Below are 21184 nucleotides of genomic sequence, written 5' to 3' on the forward strand. Positions count from 1 at the left end.
GTGTGGGTGCTTAAATTTGGGATGGTGTATTATTGGTTTGCTAGGGCAGCCATAACAAAGGACCACAAAGTGAGTGGCTTAGACAACAGAACTTTATTGTCTCTCAGGTCTGAAGGCCAGAAGCCATAGGTCAAGGTGTCAGCAGTTGGTTCCTTCCGAGGACTGGGAGGGAGGACCTGCTCGAGGCCTGTCCCTTTGCCTCGTAGATGGCCATCTCCTCTTTGTCTTCTCAGTCTTCCCTCCATATCTGCCTGTGCCCCCTTTTTATAAGGACACCAGTCATATTGGATTTGGGACCCGCCCTCCTCTAGTAGACCTCATCTTAACTGATTACATCTACAATGACCCTATTTCCAAAAAAGGTCACATTCCGAGGTACTGGCGGTGAGGACCTGGATATAGGAATTTGAGGGTTTTCAATCCATAGCAGATGGCCTCCTAGAGGAGGGTCTGTGGGAGCTGGGCCAGGTGAGCCCAGCTAGAAAGGGGAGTGTAAGGGAGAACACAGACATTTGCTTTCTGGCAGGGCAGGTTCTAGAAGGTTCTTAAAAGACTCCCTGTGGCTACAGAAGATGTATGAGGGCATGTGTTGGAGGGGTGGGGGGCTGCCTCCTGCTCATCTCCAGGTGGAGACAGACCAAAACACGCAGAGAAAGTGGAGGGATGCAGGAAGGGGGGCCTGTCAGGTTTGATCTTTGCGTGTTTGTTTTTGACTTTATGCTGACTCTGGAAATGGACTGCCATGGGGGTGGGGGTGAGAGAGGCAGAAAGGAGAGGGAAGCTTTCAAAACTATAGCCATGGGAAATGTTTTTATTTTCTGCTTGAAAGAAAATGCCAAAGAAAGATCAAAAAACAATAAAAAGGAAGGAGGTGAAGAGAGAGACAGAGTGTGTGTATATGAGAGAAAGAGAGAGAGAGAGAGAGAGAGAGAGAGAGAGAGAGAGAGAGAGACATCTTGGGAGCCTGTGGTGGGAGAGGCTCCCAGTGGCCCGGGGAAGAAGAGGCAGGCCCTGTAGTCCCCTCCCTTGAGATGCCACCATGAGCACAGTGCCCCAACAGAGAGCACAGAAGATGGAGGACTGGGCAGAAACCTGTCTGGCTTGCTTGCTGCCACCCAGGCCTGGTGACTTTAGGAAGGTCACCCACTTCTCTGGGTGGCAAGGACCATTTTGAGGTGTGTCCACAATGGGCATAGATGCACGGGACAGAACTTGTGTGCAAGTGGCAAAAAGAATACAGAAACACCCAGGGATTGTGCGTGTGTGTGTGTGTGTGTGTGTGTGTGTGTGTGTGTGTGTGAAACCAGAAGACCCAAAGGTAGATGGGAAACGGGATCCTTCAGGTGTGGCCTAAGGGGGATGGAGGTCAGGTATGGAAATGCCTGCCCTGGGCTCCTAGGCCAGGCCTCCTGAACTCTTGACCACAGCCCCCTGCAGCCAGGAATGTACCCTGAGTCAGCCTGACCTCACCCGGCCCCAGACCAAATGGAATCTCATTGACCTATGACCTCTGTCACCTCCCCCCAAGCTAAAACAGTAGAGAGGCCCCAGTAGAAGGTACAGGATTGATGGGAAAGGGCAGTAAAGGGGGTGGCAGGGTGGAGAGTGGGTTAGTGCTGGGCCATTTATCTTCTCTAAGCTAGTCTGGGTTGGGCTGGGGGCTTCCAGGGGTGCTGGGGCTCCATGTCTGTATCTCCAGCACTCCACCTGGTCTAGGTGAGTGTGCTTGCTACCACATCTTAGCTGTGTGTGTCTTCTTTCTGCACCTTGGGTTTCTCCTCTGTGAAACTGCAGGACAATATCAAAGTCAGAGGTTCATCAAAGCTGGCTGAAAACGGGCCAGTTTGCACAAAAGGAATTTCAGACTATAAAAGAGGAAACTGGGAGGATTCTGCACGGAAGGGGGTGGGACAAGCTGGATTGGCAGGGGCCATGTGTGTCAGGGCAGTGGGAAAGGACAGGGGGAGCCTCTGGGGACGAGGCTGGTGGGGGAATTTGCTCCAGAACTCTCAGCATGCACAGGCCTGCCACGGACAGCTTCAGAGGCCCCCAAATCGCTGCCAGCAGGCAACAGAAGGAGAAGCAGACCTCTGGGAGCCCAGGAAGTCCCTCCTGGGGCACTGACTCCCCACTTAGGTGCAGTACCCCTCCCCTGCAGGCAAACCCCTCCCCCAACACACGTGCTGCCAAGCCCTCCATTAGTCACCCTGGCACTGACATACATAAATCCCATTAGTCACACCCGCACAAACTCGCCTGCACAACACACCCAGGCACACCCAGACAAAGAAGGAGGCCCCCAGAGAGGACTTGTTTGTCCCTGGTGTCTCTTCGCCAGTGCCTAGAACAGTGCAAGCCATCGGTGAACACGTGGTCAGCCTCCCCAAAGCAGCTATCTCCCATAAAAGGCGCCCACAACTGGGCACTGATAGTCTCCCCCAATGACCAGTCTCCCCCCTCCAGACACTCCAAACCTTCCCCCCTCCCCTCTGGGCACACAAGTACCACAGTAAACTCCTACGAGTGCCCTTGGCCATCCCCTCTCCTGCCTCTCCGGAGGGGGCACGGCTGGCATCGGTTCCCCCTCCCCATGCCTGTCCTCCAACGGGTCTAGCAGGAAAACCATTCCCCAAGGTCAGCAGAGTGCTTCAGTAGGCGGCCCAGGAGCTGATTTATTGGCGGTTTATTTGGAGAAATGCTATCGCTCTTAGATGGGGGGGGGGGGGGGGAACGCTCGCGGCGGACTTTAACCTTGGGCTGAAACCGCAGCGCTTTGTTTTCGGAGGCGCTTCCTGGGGCGCCGCAGCGGGGCTGGACTGGGGGGGGGAGGCACAGTCGGAATGTGGCTCGGTGCCTTTCCACTCGGGCTGCAATCCCGCCGCTGGGGCGAGTGCTCAAATTTTGGGGGCCCCGCGGGAAGGCCTCGGTCTCTCCAAATGTGCTTCTAGACATTCTAGTAAGGAACCGAAGCTGCCAGGGTGAGCATCTTTGAAAGCGAGGTTCCAAACCCTCCGCCTCTGGCATCTGCCACGGGCCGCTGGTGCTCAATGTGAGGCTCTCGGGAGGCACCCAGGAAGGGATGAATACCTCCCTCTTCTGAGGCTGTCCCCGTCCACAGTCCAGAACAAAGACTGTTCAGAGGTGGTGGTCCCTGGTCAGGCGCATGGCCTGCTAGGCTGATGCAGGACACCAGCATGCAGGCCTGTTCCCCGACTCTCTGGCAAAGAAACAATGCTGGTGACATTAAGCGTTATTATTGCAAATGCACCCTCTCTGGGCCTCCCTTTACTCTTCGGATAGAAAGTCTACCTCCCCTACTAGGCTGCTACCATCGCCCGACCGATTCCTGCTTCCCCGATAGTTCAGCTATTTGCACCAAAGCGGGAGGCCAACGAGGGCACCAATTCCGGGCCGGGTGGAGAAAAGCCCGGGGTATCTCCGGCATGGCGGGGAAGATGGGCTGTCGCGGACTGGGGAACCAGATGAGCCCTGGCCTCCAGGCACAGCGCTCGCAAACAACCTGCTTGGTCCTTGCTCTGGAAAAAAACAAAAAAAGCCCACTTTCCCGCGTCCTGCGCCAGCAGAAGGCTCCAAGGGCAGAACGACGACTCGGGATTAAAGCAGGGTCTACGAAGAGGGATGGCAGGCTGAGTTCTAAATGCCATTCTGACGCTGACTCGCGTTGCCCCTCGATGTTGCGGGTGGCTTCGACCTCATCCTACCCTCACCGAGCCTTCCTTGGATTACGTGCCCAGCCGGGGCGCCCTGACCCCAGGCGGCGATCCGGTGAGGTCCGAACCGCCTCTGGGTCCAGCGACTGCGGGGATGGATGTGGTGGCACCGAGAAGGCGAGGCGGTTCCCTCTCTTTGGCGAAGGGGGAAGCTCCTGGCTTGACTCCTCGTGGTCTATGGACTCCCGAGACCGTGACTAGATCAGGGAGCCCAGCGCGGCCTGGGACGCAAGGCCAGCCGAGAGCCCTCGCGCCTGAGCTGCTAGAAGGAGGGCCGGCGAGGAGATTTATGGCCACAGCCGGCCCCCTGCGCACTGAGCGCGTCTCCGTCCTCTACCAGCCAAACAGTGGAGTGGAAGACCTGACCCGGGCCGGGGAAGAAGCCAGGGCCGGAGGCGGAGCCGAGAGGCACCCGGACCCGCCGGGGCCCGGCTTGGACCTTCAGCTCCAGCTCTGTCAGCCGTGCGCCTTGGTCCCGACGGCGTGCGGGGGTCTGGCGCCGCGTTCTTGGTCTTTCTGGTGGGTCGGGGTTGCTCTCGGCTGCGCTGGCCGAACCTTGGCTTAGCACCAAATCCTGGCTGGGCCAGTCCCAGCACGGGGATGGCGAGCTTGACTTTCCCCGGCGCGGCCTCTCCAGGTTTTAGCAGCGTCCGGGCCGGGAGCTCCCTGGTTGCGGGACCTGGGACCTGGACACTGGCGCTTAAAAGACCGGGCCAGAGCTTCACGAGCGAGAGGCCGGCGAATGCTAGGTACCTGCGCTGAGAGTCTGGCGGAGCGCGGGGACTTCGGGCTCCACCGGGAAAGGCGGCTCAGGGGAACGGGTGGAAATGGCTCAAGTGTCCATGCCTACTAAAGGGTGCGTTTTTTTTTTGGGGGGGGGAAAGGGTAAGGGAAAATCGTGCCCATCGGCCAGCAACCCCAGGGTTCCAGGAAGCGCCGGGTTTGTCCCTGAATAGGGGGGCTGAGCCGGCCGGACAAAGGCGCAGCCAGGAAGAACTGGACTCAAGATTGTCCTGTCCTTTGGTTTTAAAACGAAGGGGAAGAATTTTGTCAGTCGGGCCGTTACGGAACCGAAACCGGCGACCTGGGAACATACAAAAGGCCTCGGCTCTGGACGCCCAGGCTGTCCACGGACAACAGCGCTGGCCTGGGCGGGTTCTCCGCGAACTGTGGTTTGAGGTTTCGAGGTCCTCCCTCCAGCCGATTTTCCACCCAGTCAGTACAAAACACACACACACACTCACACACACTCACTCTGCGTCAACACTTTTTGGCCGGGGCTCCCACCGGGTAGGCAGAAGTATGTGGGGGGAGGGGACGGAAGATGGCGGCTGGACTGCGCGGCTGTCACCCGCTCCCCTCTGGGCGCCCAGGCCTGGTTTTTACATTTCAGTGTGACCCGCCAGAGCAGTGAATACACCTCCCCAGAGCCCGAAGCCGGGTGAGGGATGCCCCAGAGGCCCCTACGAGTGGCGAGGGTCTCTGAAGGAGCCCGGGCGGCGCCTACCACTCTGTTTGGGATCCGTCCTCCGCCCTAAGATGGCTCCCAGCCGCTGTTTACCCAGCGACTGCGGGGCCACCAGGGCACAGGGCCGGTGAGGGGACAAAGATCAGAGCGACCGGCTCCTCGGCGTGGCCTGCTAGTGTCCCCACGCACGTAGCAGCTCGGAGAACCGGCGCGGCCAGGGTCTGTCCTGTCGTCCCGCCCTGCGGCCGGGAACCGGGAGCCACCGCCTCCGCGTCCCCAAGCCCTGCGCTCCGGGTGCGGGTGTGTGTGCAGGGAGGGCGGCACAAGGGGGTTGGGGCTCACAAAGGCCGGGGGAGGGGGGTCTCGCCTGCACCGAACTGCAGCCCTAATGAAATGCAGGCTCGGTTCGCCACGCCGACGCAGCGCACACTTGGAAATGCTAAACGCCATTGGCAAATCCAGGGCAAACAGGCAGAATTTTTATTAGCAACTAAATGATTTATGGCACACATACCCCGCCGTCACAATTACGGCGTCTTGGAGCATCCAGGGGTGAAAACATTAAACATTTATAAAAATAGGCTTTTGTTATTTTCCACCCTGCAAGCCCTTTGTATTCCCCACCCTAGCTTTCTCAAGATAGTTTTTTTTTTTCCTTGAGCTATATTAAAATAAAGAAAAACATTCCAGATCTAGGGCGGGGATAACGGGGTGGGGGATCAGGGTCTGGCTCCAAATATTGAAGGGCAACGGGGCGGGGGAAGCGAAGGGGGCCCGGGCGTGGGAGGGTTTACTAGGAATCCACAAAGGCCTCTGGATAAGACTCGAGGACGCTCGGCGCCCACCGGGGCTGCGCCCCCACGCACAGCCCCTTCCCTTGCGGTGGCCTCCAGCAACCCATCGCAGCTCAACTGCGTCTATTTTTTTCTTTAGTCACCCCCTCCCCCAAGGCACACAGGCACAATACCTTTTTCTAACCCCCCTCTCCTCTCCGTCTTTGCTCCTGGCTGTCCCGGGCTGCCACGGGAGCCTCCCGCCGCCCCGGCCGCCACTGAGACTTGAGCGCCCTGCTGCAAGCATGGACACCGCTGCTAGTGCCCTTCGGATCCGGCTATTTTCGTTCCTTTCTTTCCTTCTCACTCCTCCCTCCTCCCCCAGCGGATCTCCAGCTTCCAAAAGAGGGCAGCCTAGAAACCAACGCAGGAGGCTTCTGCAAGGGCAACTTGAAACTGCCCTCAAGAGGCTGAACTTTTTTCCTCAAATTTATACTGGAATTAGACACCCCCAGTTCGCTCTCCAAGCCTACCCCCCTTTTTTTTCTAAAAGTGGATAAAAGAAAATAGAACGAATGGGCGCTAACTAGCTCATTTTTAACCCCTCCAGAAAAGTTGCCTTAAAAAATGGATTTAAAAAAATACAGCTATGCGAAAACGCTGAGTCCGCAGCGCAGGGCGAAAGAGCCGGCTCCTCTTGTTTTAATTAAAATCCAGTCACCGCGGTGGCTCTCCGAGGCAGGATCGGCAAGGATTTTTGCCCTTCCAAGCTTCCTTTTGAGAGTACGTAATGCCCAGCTGGGCATAGGTCCCTGCGGGGCTGCGAAGAGAAGGTGCGGGGGCCGCCAGGGCGGCCCCTTCGACTGCGTCCGCACTTCTTGCGCCCGCAGCCAAGTACGTTGCCGCAGGCAGCTCCCAGCGAGTCAACCCAGAAAGGATTTTGCTGAAAGCGCAAAATAAAAGTACGAAGTCTGGGGGATTGAGTCTTCCCTCCCCCTCCGGCCACCACGGCCAGCCAAGCACTTTTTGGGCTTGGCTGCTGCTTCCTCTGAGCTCAACAGATTTTTTCCCCGGGTCTCGTCCTCTCTGGAGGGGGCGCGGCGGATGGAAGGCGAGAGAGGCCCCCAGCCAAGAGGTTTTTAATATTACACTTTAATAGGTTTCAGAAGGCCCCGTGGAGAAATGCTAATAGGCTGAAATGTCAGAATCGAGAGGGAATCAGTTCGCGCTCAGCCGATCTAATCCTTTTTTCTGCTTTCTTTGGGGAGGAGGGAAGGGTGAGGTGCGCCCACGCCAAGAGAGGCTTTGGGGAGGAGCGCGCGGTGCAAAGCGCCGCAGCTCCGGTCGGGGCTGAGCGGGGGGCGCGCCCCGACCCGCGTTTCTATAGGAACCCCTTTTAGAAGATTAGAGACTCACCCGCTGCCCGCCGTCGCGGCCTCTCCAAAATATTAATCAGTAACCACCTGACACCGCATTTCAGGGAGGGACCTGCAGGCCGGGGCTAGAAAAACGGCCTTCTCGCCTGCCCATCCCACCCAACCGCGCTGCTGGGGGAAAGGGAATGAATCGCTGCTTTGTTTTGAAGGCGGGTTGAGGGGGGAGGAAAAAGCAGCCCTTGTCTGTTTTGGAGTCGCCACCGCGCGTTCTAGAAGGCGCGCCCCACGGGAGGTTGGGGGCCGGGGCCAGGCGCGGGGTGCAGCCCCCGGGGCCCCAGGCTCTTCTCGGCTCGCTCGGCTTGTCACCTTCTCCTGCGAGCAGGAAGCTGACAGGCAGCCTATTAAACCGCGCCTTGCAAAGCCCTGGATTGCGGCGACAACCATCTTCCTCTATTTTGATCACTCAGCCCAGACGCTGGGAGGGAGGGGAGGAAAAGGGAGGAGAAGGAGGAAGGGGGGGGGCTGAGCTGGTGGAGGGGGAGGGCTGCCTAGAAACGGCCCGGAAAAATTCTCACCACCAGTTTTGATCATTCAGCCCCGCCGAGGGGAGCCTGGAAACTGCTGGAGCCCCTTGGTCCGTAATTGGTTTTATAGGAATGGCTGAGGGCCAAGGTGTTTACATGAGCGGGATTGGCGGCGCGCGCGGCCAATGGGTGGCAGCTGGGGGCCGGCCTGGGGGGGAGGCGGGCACCCGGGAACAATGCGTGTTTCTTCGGCGGAGAGTGCTCCCCTCCCCCAGTCACCCCCTCCCCCCCGCTGGTTTTTTTTTTTTTTTTTTTTTTTTTTAGATCCAACGAGAGGAACTTGAAAGGGGGGTTGTGTAATGTACCTTTTCCAATCCCGGGCTGTATATGGAGATTTGGGATTCTTTAAACCGGCGCTACCTGGATTTTATTAAAAAGCGGGGAGCTCGGCGGGAGGAAAGCTGGCTTTTCCGGGGGCTGCGGGAACCCGGCAGCGGGAGGGCGGAGGAGTTGGCGCGCCGAGCCCTCGGCCCGGGGAGCGGTTTTCTACCAAAAAAAGGAAAGGCGGGCAAAAAGTGTGAGGAGGCTGCGGGTGGCGAAGGGGAGCTGCGGCCGCGGGATGGCGGGCTGCAAGGGCGCCTAGCCGCGCCGGGAGCCGGGGCTGCCACCGGAGTCGCTGTCGCCGGAGCCCGGAGCCGGGAGCCCCGCCGCGCCAGGTACGCCGCCGGGTCGCCCGCCCGCCCCTGGCCAAGCGCGATGGTCTCCAAACTTCTCCAGCTGCCCCCCCAACCCGCCTCCCACTCGGGGTGCTCCGGGGGATCCCCGCAGCTTTCCAGCCCCCGAGAATGGAATGGGGACAAGGGCCGGCGAGGTGGGGGCGCCCTGGGAAGGGTGGGGGCGAGCCGCTGCGCCCGGAGCACCCACCTGAGCCCCCAGCCCCTCTACAACCTGCCCAGCTGGGCCGAGGGGCGTCGGTTCTCTTCTCGGTTCCCGGCAGGCGGCGGGGGAGCCAGGGACGCCTAAACGCTTTCGATTATAGGCTGTTTTTAATTAAAAGCCGGAATTCAGCCATTTTAACTGCATTTAAAAGGGAGAAAAAAGTAGGGAGAACGCAGCGGAGCCCGCAGATGGCTGAGCCAGCTTCTCTACCAGAGCGAGGGTTTTCCAGGGGGCTTCAGCCCGACTTCTCCAAAGTGGGGCGCCGGGGCATGCCCTGAAGCTCTGGCTTTTAGAAAAGCTACACAAAGAACATTTTTTAAAAAATCACGGAAAGCTCATCGCCTTCTTAAGACATGTATCCTCGGATGTGGCGATCTTAGATTTTTCCAAAGTAAACGCGGATCTGGTAACCAGAGATTGATGGGAAGGAGGGAGAGAGGGAGGAGGAGGTGGTTGTAACCAAAACCGGGTTAAAATGAGCACCTTTAACAAAGTTGTGGAGGGAGGCTGGAAAAGGAGGCCGGGGGGTTGGCGGTCGAGGGGTCTGCACCGCGCTCGCTGCGCGGGACGCAGGGCGGGCACCTGGGAGCCGGTGGCTTTGGCGTGATCTGCGGCTCTAGGAGCGCTCCGGCCTCCGGAATCAGGAATACAAGCTCCTGTAGTCAGACGGAGAGCGAGGGCAGGGCTGGCTCCAAGACCCTCTCCCGCCCCCACGGGAATCGGCCAACACAAATCTTTTAAACAAACAGCTTTAAACTGGAACTACAGGGGGATTTTCCCAGTGCTGGGGGAGGCGCCCTTCGGTCGGCCCGCGCGGTTCGAGGATTTTCTTTGTAGGTTATTTTGGGGTTGGGGGAAGCTAGGGTAGGAGCGAGACCCTTGAGCCCCTTCTTTCCCTTCTGACGCCCCTCAAATACCCGCGCCAGGCTACGTCTCAGGCCGTAGGATTCCCAGGCCAGGGCGTTGGAAAATGAAACCAAAGCTTGTTGGGAAGGATTCGTTTCAGTCCTCGGGCGAGAATGCCACGTCTCGGGTCCTCGGCTCGGACTCCGATTCAGCGACTCACAGTGGCCCGAGGGAGGGGGGCGGCGAGTCTCTTTAAAAATAGTAAAGCCGCTTTGCACCCTTTCTCACGAAAAAACCATGAGTTGGGCGGCTCGGGACGACCTCAGGGAAACCAAACTCAGGCGAGGGCCCCTAAAGATTAAATATTAAACTTTCCGGGTCAGATAGTGACAGTGTTTAGAGAGACATTGCGAACTGCTCTTGGAAAGGTTTCACGGTTTGAAACCCTGGAGCATGTGACGCCCAGGAATCAAACACACTTCGAAGGTTTGTATTTGCGCCGTCCGGGCGCGGCCGAGGGGACTTGCTCAGTGCGGGAGGGCCCGTGAGCCGCCCAGGCAGAGTCCGGGCTGGGGCGCAGCGGGCTACCCGTCACTTTCCGAGCCCCGGCCGCGGCGCCGGAAGCCACCGGAGGAAAGAAAATGGATTTTTACTTTTTATGGAAAATGGGCTATTCCCGATTTCGTTCTGGCCACCACATCGGCAGCCCCTGACACCGAACGGCGAGACGACTTTCTGAAACTTGTTTTTTTCTTCCCCTTTTTCCTTTTCTCCCCTGTTTATTCCGCGGCCTTTCTCCTCTCCCCGCCAAGACGCCGTGTGCGCCGCCTCGCTCAGCTCTGCCTGGTCGCCGGGAGGGGCCCCACCTCCGGCCGCCTGTGCGTCCTGGGCCGCGGGCCCGCCGCCGCCATGCACGCCGCGGAGCCCCCGCTACCCGAGGACTCTGGGACTACGCTGAGGCCGAACTTTTAGGTCCCGCTGAACGAGGCCAGCGGGCCGGGTGGGGGGCTGGCCGCGGCACTCCCGCGGAGGATGGATGGCCGAGACTTTGGGCCTCCGCGGTCCGTGCACGGCCCCCCGCCGCCGCTGCTGTCCGGCCTGGCGATGGACAGCCACCGCGTGGGTGCGGCCACGGCCGGACGCCTGCCCGCTTCGGGTTTGCAGGGCCCGCTGCCGCCTGGGAAGTACATGGCCGGCCTCAACCTCCACCCGCACCCTGGTAAGTACTCTGCGCCGTGTCAGCCCCCGCTCCCCCCCCCAGATCCAAGGAGGGAGGCCCCGGAAATACATCTGGGTTTGTTCCCCAGCGTTCGCGACGGTGGCGCGGCGCCTCCCTCTCGGCCTGTCCACGGGGGTGCGAGCAGTCTCGGCTCTCGGGGCGGGGAGACCCCTGGGCCCAGGGCAGAGGCCGATCGGGTGGCGCCCGCGGACAGGGGCGCGCTGCTCCGCTGCCTCCCCGGGCGCGCGGTTTCTCACCAGTCTGCGGAAATTGGAGCCATCTGGGGCGAATGCAACCCCCGAGCCCCTGCGGCTGACGCTGGGCTGGAGTTTTCAAAATCTGGGCGAGAAACCAGTCCTACATTCTTTGAGACATTCACTCCCGGAGCTCGAATCTATTCTTGATAAACGGCTTTGCCAGCGCGGGTGGGCCCCAGTTCCATTCCTAGCTTCTCCACTAATTCCTAGCTTCTCCATTCGAGCGGTGCGGGGTCTCCAGCCAGCCCCGAATGCCTGGGGGTGTGGGGAGGACGGAAACCCCAGTCCTGGGACCTTGGTCTCCGGCGGCGGGCGTCGGCCCTCGGGAGCCCCTCGCCCTCTGGGAGAACAGCGTTCCCGGAACCCACATCCTGGTAGGAGAGCAGCGACCCCGGCCCCTGGGGCCCTTTGTACTCTGGAGGGAAGGGGAGCGCGACGGAGACGCAGAAACTGGGCCCCCGCCGCCCCGAAGCTGGGGGATGGAAGCGGCGCGAGAGCGGAGCAGCCGGGCTCGAGCGGCGTTGGGTAAACCTTGCGCCTGACATCCAACCGCGGGAGGAGTTGGAGAAGGCCCAGCGGCCTTCGCCATTTCTCGAGAGGGGCTGCCCAGGTTCGGTGGGGACAGCGACGGGGAGGCAGAAGCTTGTCCCGGCGAGCCGCGGCCGCTTCAGTCGGGCGCCGTGGGAAGGGAGTCGCGGGGCCCTCCACACTTGCCTCCCGCCGCTGCACGAGATCTGGTCCCTCCTCCCGGGCTGCCTCCAGTTTGTGCCTGGCGTCTCACGCCTCGACTTTTGGAAAACCCACCTCTCCCGCTCCGAAGTAGTCTAGGGCTCTTGTGATTTCTCGGGGAGCCCCCGTGCTCTCCTAGGCCTTGGGGTCTTGGAGGGGACACCTCTGGCCGTTGCGCCGCCTTGGCCCTGTCCCACCGACCCTGCCCACTTTGCCGCGCTCGCCGTTTTTGTCTCTCTTTGGTTTTCCTCCTGGAACTTTTCAGGAACCAGAGTCCCGGGACTCAGCGAGACAAAGGGCCTTTGTGAGGCGCTGGGCGGGGGAGGGGCCGCGCGGGGGCTGCGAGCGCAGAGATCCCCCGTCGGCGGGGGTGCGAGGACCAGGGCGCGCGTCTCCCCCTGGGGGCTGCATTCCGCCCCGGGGGGCCGCGAGGACGGCGTAAGAAGAGCGCTGGAGACCCTAGAGGAAGGGTTGTGGGAGGCCCCGGGGTACAAAGGGCCCCTTGGGACGTCCCCTTTTGTACGCCCCCAGAGGCCGCGGTAATTTTTGTTTGCGTGTCTTTTGAGCTCATCGGGTCTCGTTCCAGCCCGCGGTGGTGGGCAGGGGGTCAGCGTCCTGGGAATCGGTCCTGGGGTCTCCCTGGCTGGTAGGGCCTTCGCTCGCTGTCTGAGAGTCAGCGAGGGGCCCCGCGGACTCCCGGTCTCACATCGGAGTCTGGCGGGCAGAGGCCAAGTGCCCTAATCCGAAGCAGTGAAAACAAGTCACTACTCCTGGGGCGCCTGGGCGTGCGCGCACCGTGCCAGAGCTGCGCCTGACCTAACCGCAGCAGTCAGACCGCCCAACGCCCATTAGGTAGATGAGGAGGTTGAGGCGGGAAACGGGGAAGCGACTTGACCGGAGGCCGGCAGGACGAGGAAGTACAGCCGGAGTTGGCCGCAGAGGCCTGCCTTGGCGCCTCCCGCTCCCGCGTTAGGAGCTGCCTAACTGCGTACTCGGCGGCTGAGGTCATGGAGGAAATAGCAGGCGGGCTCGGGAAACGCTGCAGGGGAAAAGCCACCGAAGCCGCCCTTCGGCCCTGTGCTGCACCGGGAGGGAAGGGTGGGGGGCTGGCGCTGCCCCGACCTTGAGTGGTCTCACAGAGACCTCAACCCCAGGCCAACGCCCAGCTAACTGAGCCCTGTGCTAACTAATCCCATTAGCCAGGAGGTGGGGAGCTGCTCCCCATTCACAGCTTGGGTGGGGCTGGATTACAAATCTCTCAACCCAGCACTCCTCCCCCGCTTTTTTATGGGGTGCAGGTGCTAAAATTTCTCTTTCAACGGCCTCGCCTTCTTGGCTGTCAGCTTCTTGGGTCTGGCCAGCGTTATCAACCCCATCTTTGTTTATTTTTGTACTGGGAAGCCCGGAGAGGCTGAGCCATTTGCCCCGGGTCACACAGTGAGGGAATGAGGGGCCATCCCTGTTACCTCTGGACTCCAGCGTGGGCGGGGTCCTGGTTGATCCACTGAACCCTCCTCGGCAGAGGGAGCTGCCCTGGGAGAGCTCAGGGTGGGAGGGACCCTGGCTGGGGGGATGCTGGGACCCTATCCAGAGAGCTATTGACAGGAGGGTTGCTGTGGGGAGGGTCTGCAGGAGAAGCTGCCTTCTGCATCATGGTTGTAGGCGGATGAGTTCGGCTCTTTCCTTTGAAGAAGAGGAGGTGAAGTCCAGAATAAATGGGGTTTGGGAGAAAGGGTGGTGGTTTAGCTTTCCCATAACCTTGAGTATAGATATATATGTGAGCCCTAAATGTTCACAGCCACTGGTGAAGCATACAAGTAAATGACAAGCAACTGGAATTGGAAAGCTTGCCTTTCTGCTTTGGAGTTGGGAGGCCAGGACCCAGCCCTCCTCAGTTGCAATTAAAGAGCTATTAGCAGTATTTTGTACTTGGATGTTGATTCTACCTGCCCCCCAATCCTGGAGGATACGTGAATGAGGGGTGGGAACCAAGGATCAGGATGGGAGCCTTGCACTTTGGATTGGCCGGTGGACACTGGGGGTCACAGCCTTCTCAGGGTTCATCATCTGTATCTGTGGAATTCAGCCAGTCAGCCTACTGGGATTGATTTAAAACGATTAATCAGTGGACTAGCTGGTGGAGTGATGTGATCCCAAAGATAAGGGAGATTTGCTGGGTGCTTCTTCCTCTGGTCAGAGGCACAGGGAGGCCTGGGGGAGGTTCTGGAATCTGGAAGGGCCTCCAGGCCCCCTGGCTCTACCCGCCAGCACTTTCTCTCCTGGCTTGTTCTTTACTCAGCAAATGATTTCCAAGTGCCTCCTGCACGCCAGGCGCTGCTCTGGGCATGGGGATCCAGCAGTGACCAAACAGACAAAAATCTTTGCTTTTATTGGAGGTCCCATCCTAGTATGGGGGCCAGGCAATAAACACGCAAATCAGGGAACAAAATCATTTTAAGTAGAGATGCAGGCTTTGATGGACAGAGAATGCTGAGGGTCTGTTTTGGCCTGAGTGGTGAGGGGCTGTGAGTCTGAGAATGGCTGGGGGTGGGGGGAGCTGGGACGGGCAAGGAAGGTGGTAGGAGGAGGGTGGGACCTGTAATGAGGTCTTGGAATTTGAAACAGGACTGAAAAAGCAGTGGAAGGAGTGACTCAAATTGAGGGACATTTTACAGAACTGGTCTGGACTCTTAAAAAATGTCAGTGGCATGCAAGGCAAAGGAAGGCCAAGAACTGTTCCTGATTAAAAGAGACTTAAAAAAAATTGTGACAGCTGAAGGCCATGTATGGCCCTCGATGGGATCTTGGAGCAGGGAAGAAATTGCTCTAAAGGACATCATTGGGGCAATTGGCGAAATTGGAATATGGACTGTAGATTAGCTGATAGTATAAAGTCAATATTGTTTCATGAAGTTGATAACTGTGTTGTGTTTATGTAAGAGAATGCCCTTGCTTTTAGGAAGGAAGAACACTAAAATGTTTAGGGGCAGGGGACGTGATGGCTACAACTTACTGGGGAATGGTTCAGGAAGAGAAAAAAACAGTGTAATTTATGTACTATATGGGAAATAATGATACACCTAATGACATCAAGTAGTACACGGGGTGAGAAAGCAGTTCACAATTGCGGGACCGGGGAAAGGTCATATGGCAGTTTGTTGCACTATTTCATACTTTTCCCTGAGTTTGAAATTATTTCAAAATAAGCATTTGAGGAACATGAGTGTAGATTTCTGGCTGGAGACTGTTTGGTAGATGGGGACAGAAGCAGGTGACCAGTCAGTTGCAAAGAGGCTTTAGGGAGGTGAATAGTGACCAGGGATGGAGCCTGGAGGTGACCAGCGTTTGGAGCCTTGTGGAGGTTGCGCTGCTAAGAGATATGGACAGGCAGTGAATGGGGACAACGCCTGGATTTTTGGAAAGTGCTACTTTTGGAGGAATGGGGAGGACCAGATTTGGGGAGAGGTTGTGATTGGGCATTCTTGATCTGGATGTGGCCAGCTTGGGACGCTCTTAACTTCCTGTGTGGACCCATCTGCAGTCTGACATAACTCCTACCTGGTCATGTGTGGCCCGGTCTTCCACCCAGTGGTACCCCCGTCCTTTACTTCCCAGCCCAGATTTTGAGGGGACCAATGGGAGCTGCTGTCAGGATAGGGTTTGGGCCTCCCTAGGGGCTGCTGGGAGTTCTGGTGAGCAGTCAGTCTTGGCCCCCCAGGCTTGGGTCTGTACCAGACAAGCAACCCACAGAGGCCTGGCATCTGACTTTGGAGGAAGTCAGGGCTATTACTGTGTTTCCTTGAAAATAAGACCGAGCCGGACCATCAGCTATAATGTGTCTTTTGGAACAAAAATTAATATAAGACCCAGTCTTATTTTAATATAAGAGTGGGTAGAGTGGGTATGATATAACATAATATAATATAATGCTGGGTATAATATAATATGATATGATACCTGGTCTTATATTAATTTTTGCTCCAAAAGACGCATTAGAGCTGATGGTCCAGCTAGGTCTTATTTTCGGAGAAACACGGTAGGTGGGAACCACCAAAGCTCCTCGCCACCTCTGCAGGACATGAATGCACCCACTACCTGCATCTGAGGTTCCTTTATGAGCTGATGAAAGTGATGGACCCTCAGCCTGGAACCAAAAGCTCTCTTTACACACTCACTACCAGTTTTATACATTCTGGGCTTTCATGAGTCAGCCAAGGTTCCCATCCTGCCTTCAGGCTCCAGATAAAGAACTCCTGCGTCAGATGGGGCAGGATGGCCTGGAGGCTAAGGTCAGAATGCTGGGGTTTAGATCTTGCTCTTCTGTTTACTGGCTATGTGGTGATTCTGTAAGCCTTGATTTTCTCATCTATCAGATGGATCCATTAGTGGTACTGAGTTCATTTGGTTGTTGTGAAGTTTGAATGAGCAAGTACAAGCCCAGTGCCTAACACAGTTACAGCCTTCTGCAAAAGTTACAGCAAAGGTGATTGCTGTCATTACAATGACCATTAACTCCTTGCTTGTGTATCCCTTGCCTTAGTCCAGACCTTGCACAGGGACTTTGGAATTGGATGGTCCATGGGTTCTTTAGACTCCAGGGCCCCAATCTGAACTTATCATTTTTATTTTATATTTCTCCTTTTTATGGTGTTATGTACGTACATTCTGGCGAGTATGTAGTAGTGTTTGATTGTGTGTGCATTTTAAATGTTTTTCCTAATTTAATTTTTGTAAATTTTATTGAGGATACTTTGCATGCCATAAAATCTACCCATTGAAAGTGTACAGTTCTGCTTTATCCTTAATATAAACTTTAGAATAAAAGTCACACGTCATTTAAGAAGTCAAGTAGCATTGGAAAGGATCTAAAGAAAATCAGCAATTGCCTGCCTCATGTCTTCTCATTCCTGATTCCCACTTTTAAGTCTTTTGGCATTTTTATCCATATTTCTAAGTAATAATTTGCTTCAATTGCTAGTTATATTTCAGTTTTTGAGATTTTTCTATTGACTTTCGTGGAAGGTGAGTATTTTGCAGACTGCCTGAATCTGATTCCTGACTCTCCTGTCTGTTTATTAGTGGGCAAGGGGACTGTGGGCAAGTTTCTTTACCTCTTGTACCTTGGTTTTCTCATCTGTAAAATGGGGGATAATAAAAACACCTGCTTCCTGAGATTATTGTGAAGATTTAAGAGTTAAGACATGTAAAGCATTTAGAGTAGTATGAAATATAATAAACACTTAGTAAATGTTTATTGTTATTATATCACCCCCCCCCCAATATTTACTTCTATCATCATCCCTATATATGTGAAATACAGTTTTGTTTAAACTAGTTTTATTATTATGGCTTTGGCTTTGTGAATATATACATTTGAACCATGCGGTATACTAGAGTTTATTTCTTTATTTCCTGGAGTTATTAATTGCCTCTTCCCCCCATTTGCTGGGATTTCTTAGAATCTCTGTCTTCCAGTCTCTTGGTCAAATCTATTGGATGAGCTGCCTGTTTCTTTTCTTGGAGAGTTCCTTGCTGGAATTTTACGTCTTCCTGTTCTAGTCTGTTTTGCCTGGTGCTTGGGCCTGTGGTGGGGCGGTAATCCTTCAAACTCCCTTTGCCTCTGTTGTGTTAGATCTCCTGTTTCCTGATTCCCATGCCTTCCTTTTTCCTGCTTTACATTTTTTTTTTTATATAAAGATTTTATTGGGGAAGGGGAATAGGACTTTATTGGGGAGCAGTGTGTACTTCCAGGACTTTTTTTTTTCTTCCCCAAGTCAAGTTGTTGTCCTTTCAATCTTAGTTGTGGAGGGTGCAGCTCAGCTCCATGTCCAGTTACCGTTGTTAGTTGCTAGTTGCAGGGGGCGCAGCCCACCATCCCTTGCCGGAGTCGAGCCGGCAACCTTGTGGTTGAGAGGACTCGCTCCAACCAACTGAGCCATCCAGGAGCTCGGCAGCTCAGCTCAAGGTGCCGTGTTCAATCTTAGTTGCAAGGGGCGCTGCCCACCCTCCCTTGTGGGACTTGAGGAATTGAACTGGTAACCTTGTGGTTGAGAGCCCACTGGCCCATGTGGGAATCAAACAGGCAGCCTTCGGAGTTAGGAGCATGGAGCTCTAACTGCCTGAGCCACCAGGCCGGCCCCCTGCTTTACTTTTTTGTTTTGGTGGAGCACATCTTGCAGTAGCTTTCTGTGAAAGTATATGGAAGACAATGTCTTTCAGGCCTATTTCAGCATGCCTGAAATGCCTTTCTACTACCTTCACACTTCACTGGCATTTTGGAAATAATTTCCCTTAGTGTTTTGAAAGAATTGCAACATAACCTTCTATATTCCAGTGTAACTTTTGAGGAGTGTGATACTACCGTGTTTTCCCAAAAAAAAAGACCTAGCCGGACCATCAGCTTTAATGTGTTTTTTTGGAGCAAAAATTAATATAAGACCTGGTATTATATTATACTATACCCAGTCTTATATTAAAATAAGACCGGGTCTTATATTAATTTTTGCTCCAAAAGATGCATTAGATCTGATGGTTCAGCTAAGTCTTATTTTCAGGGAAACACGGTCTTTTGATTCTTGATCCTTGTATGTGAACTTCTTTCCCCTTTTCCAAATGCTTAAGATTTGTTGGAACCATGTCATAATTAAGATCATGGGCTCTCAAATTCATATACGTTATTTTCCACACACTCGCTGGATGGCCTTGGACACATTACCTGACCCTTTGTGCTTCTGTTTTCTCTTTTGTAAAATGAGTAATAGGGCTTACCTTTTATGGTTTGTATGAGGACTAAATGAAATTATGTACATAAATTCCTGGAACATTGCTTGGCACAAAGTAAACCTCATCAATGTTATTACTGTCGTTATTCTTTTATCTTTGGCATTCTGAAATTTCATGTTGACGTGCCTCATTCTGGGTCCTTCTGCCTTTGCTGTTTGGGTGCTCCATAAGCCAGATCAATTTGGAAAGAAAGCCTCCAGTCTGAATTTTTTTGAATGACTATGAATTTTACTAGTGTTTTATAATTTTCTTCCCACCTTTTTTGCTGTTCTCTCTAGTACTCCTATTAGATATTGGCTCTCCTGGACTGCTCTTCTTTTCTTAAACTTTCTTTGCGATTTTCTATCTCTTTGTTTTTTCTGCTTTCTAGGATATGTTCTCAACTGTGTCTTCTTCTGACCTTTCAGGTTGATTTTTAATTAGGCTGTCGTCATATATTAAACTTCTAGGAGCTCATATAATCTGGCTGCTCCTCTTTTTTAATAGCATCCTGTTCTTGTTTCATGGACACATTTTTCATTACTGAGGGGATTAATTGTATTTTTTTTTCTTTCTGGAGTTTTCTTCTGTCATACATTGTCTCTGTTCCGCTGGGTCTTTTTCTTCTTGTCTTTCATGTTGGAGACTCGGTGATTGACTCCCTGGTGTCTCTTGTTATGTAAGAGGCACTAACAAGCTGACTGGACTCAGATCCAGGGATGGGACTTGTTAGCAATCTGGAATTCCTGAATGTGTCTGTCAGTCTTTCCTTTCTGATTTTGTCAGTCTCCCAGGCAGGAATCCCGTGCAGGAAGTTTAAACCTGGCTGCTCCTCTTCCAAGAGCCGAGTGTACCTTTTGAAGATGAGGATTTTCGCTGAGACCTCATTTTCGTTTTGGTTCCACCCTAGTCCTGAGAATCCAGCACCAGTCCTGCTTATTTCCCTAGTAAACAAGGAGGCTCCTGGGAGTGGGGGAGTTCTCAGTTCTTCCTTTGCTCCTCTCTGCACCTTGGTCTTTAGTGCTGCGAGGTCTGTGGTGTTAGATTCCGTTTCTTGATGGCTCCCGTTTCCAAGCTTAGGCGTCAGTTTCCCCACTCCCCATCCTGCCAACCTCTTGTACCTGTTTTCCCGTTTCCAAATGTTGTGGAAGTAGTCTCCCGTTCATTCCTCTCTTGTGTTCTCTCCTTTTTAAACACCATTCCTGTCATTTTCATGAGGTTCTGGCATTTGGGAAGGGATTTGTCTTGATAGAACTCTGTGCCACCTCTCCTAGGATCAGCCCGCTCTCCTTCCCTTGGCCCACGTGCCTGGGAGACCTGACTCCTGTCACTGTCCTCCCCACTCACCTCGGGAGAAGCAGGAGTGCCTAAGGCCTTCCCTCTGTCCCTACCGCTTCTTCCTCTAGGCCCAGGTCTCTGTTAGGGGGAATAAAAATCAATGGGGAAATCCTCTGTAATTGCTTTAGAATTGAGAGACTGTCTGGAGCCCTGGGGCGAGACTGGGGTGGAAGCATTTGCATATCTTTGTCAGGACTACGGCCTTGACCGCCCTGGGCCTGGGTGGCCTTGGGATTTGAGCACCTACTTTGTGGGTTGGGCATCTGGTTGGGGCAAGTCAAAGTTCCAGCCCACCGCAGGCCCAAATTCCAGGATAGGGAGGGATGGAGTTTAACCCAGATTGCCCTTTTGTGGGGAGGCGCTGGGTGCTGTGGGATGCTAAAAGATGCCTGCTGGGATCTGACCCCTTGGGTGAGGGGGTTCAGCTGGAGGGGAGGGAGCACCGAGTGAGGGAGCTGCAGGAACAAAGCCCTGTATCTGGGCAGGATGGGGTGGGGAGGCTGGGCCAGTCCCCGGGCCCCACTGGACCCCTGCCCTCCTGACCGGGTGGGGCAGGAGCTGGTGGATCTGTCTGGCTCAGTGGCTCAGTGGCTCCTGAGCATCTGTTTGGCTTAGAGGAACCTTTGCAGTTCAAAGCGCTCAGCCACTTCTGCTGCACTGATGGGAGCTTGGGGACGGTGGCAGTGGCCATCGGTCCTGTGACCTAGCCACAGCAGAAAGATTATGCAGGGTAAGCCCCCTGTCCGCTACCCCTGCTGGGCTTGTCTGTCACGTGGCACCTTCCTCCAGGACAGTGGATTGCCACGAAGCAGAGGACAGGCGTGACCCATCACAGCTTTTTTCTTTTCTTGCCGCTTTCATTTTACTTTCGAGGAAAGTAAGGCACTGAGAGGTTGTTTCCTCCCCAAGGTCACACAGCGGGGATGTAAAGGATCTAGGAGCACAGCCTGAACTGTGCAAGAAAGTCAGGGGCCAGGGAGAGGAGGCATATTGATAGGAATTTTTCTTTCTCTTTCCTTTTTCCTTTCTTGGCTCACTTTATTTACTAGCTGTGGTTTTTGCAAATTTTGTCAATGTGAGTTTTCCATGAAAATTACTCTAAATGTAATGTTTACCGTGCTTATATTTAGATTGCCCCTCCCCTATCCATTGATCTCTTTTTAAAGGATATTTTTTACTGGGATTTAAGATTCACAGAGAAATGAGCACAGATCATAAATGT

General features: G+C 54.8%; 1 protein-coding gene and 1 long non-coding RNA gene across 8 annotated transcripts in view; one reads left to right on the forward strand and one right to left on the reverse strand.

Moving 5' to 3' along the window:
* Positions 1 to 5656: 5656 nt before the first annotated feature.
* On the reverse strand, positions 5657 to 8100 carry LOC141567323 (uncharacterized). Its single transcript, XR_012489925.2, has 2 exons — positions 7389 to 8100; positions 5657 to 6915 (listed from the first exon to the last, which is right to left on the reverse strand). It is a non-coding gene; the product is annotated as an uncharacterized LOC141567323 (long non-coding RNA).
* Positions 8101 to 8261: 161 nt separating this feature from the next.
* The window catches only part of TNRC18 (trinucleotide repeat containing 18), a 75632-nt gene continuing 62709 nt past the window's right edge, over positions 8262 to 21184 (forward strand). For 3 of the 7 annotated variants that reach the window (XM_074313967.2, XM_074313971.2, XM_074313968.2), the window contains exon 1: positions 11351 to 11658. In XM_074313967.2, coding sequence (XP_074170068.2) covers positions 11385 to 11658 — 274 coding nt within the window. In that variant the 5' untranslated portion in view covers positions 11351 to 11384. Of the gene's footprint in view, positions 8589 to 9048; positions 9203 to 9330; positions 9645 to 10469; positions 10877 to 11350; positions 11659 to 21184 lie in introns of those variants that run through there. The other 4 variants (XM_019753620.3, XM_074313972.2, XM_088798787.1 and 1 more) reach the window with 3 other exon arrangements.

The sequence above is a fragment of the Rhinolophus sinicus genome, chromosome 5 (genome assembly GCF_057876585.1).
Source record: "Rhinolophus sinicus isolate RSI-liver-muscle chromosome 5, RSI-T2T, whole genome shotgun sequence".
Taxonomy (NCBI): domain Eukaryota; kingdom Metazoa; phylum Chordata; class Mammalia; order Chiroptera; family Rhinolophidae; genus Rhinolophus; species Rhinolophus sinicus.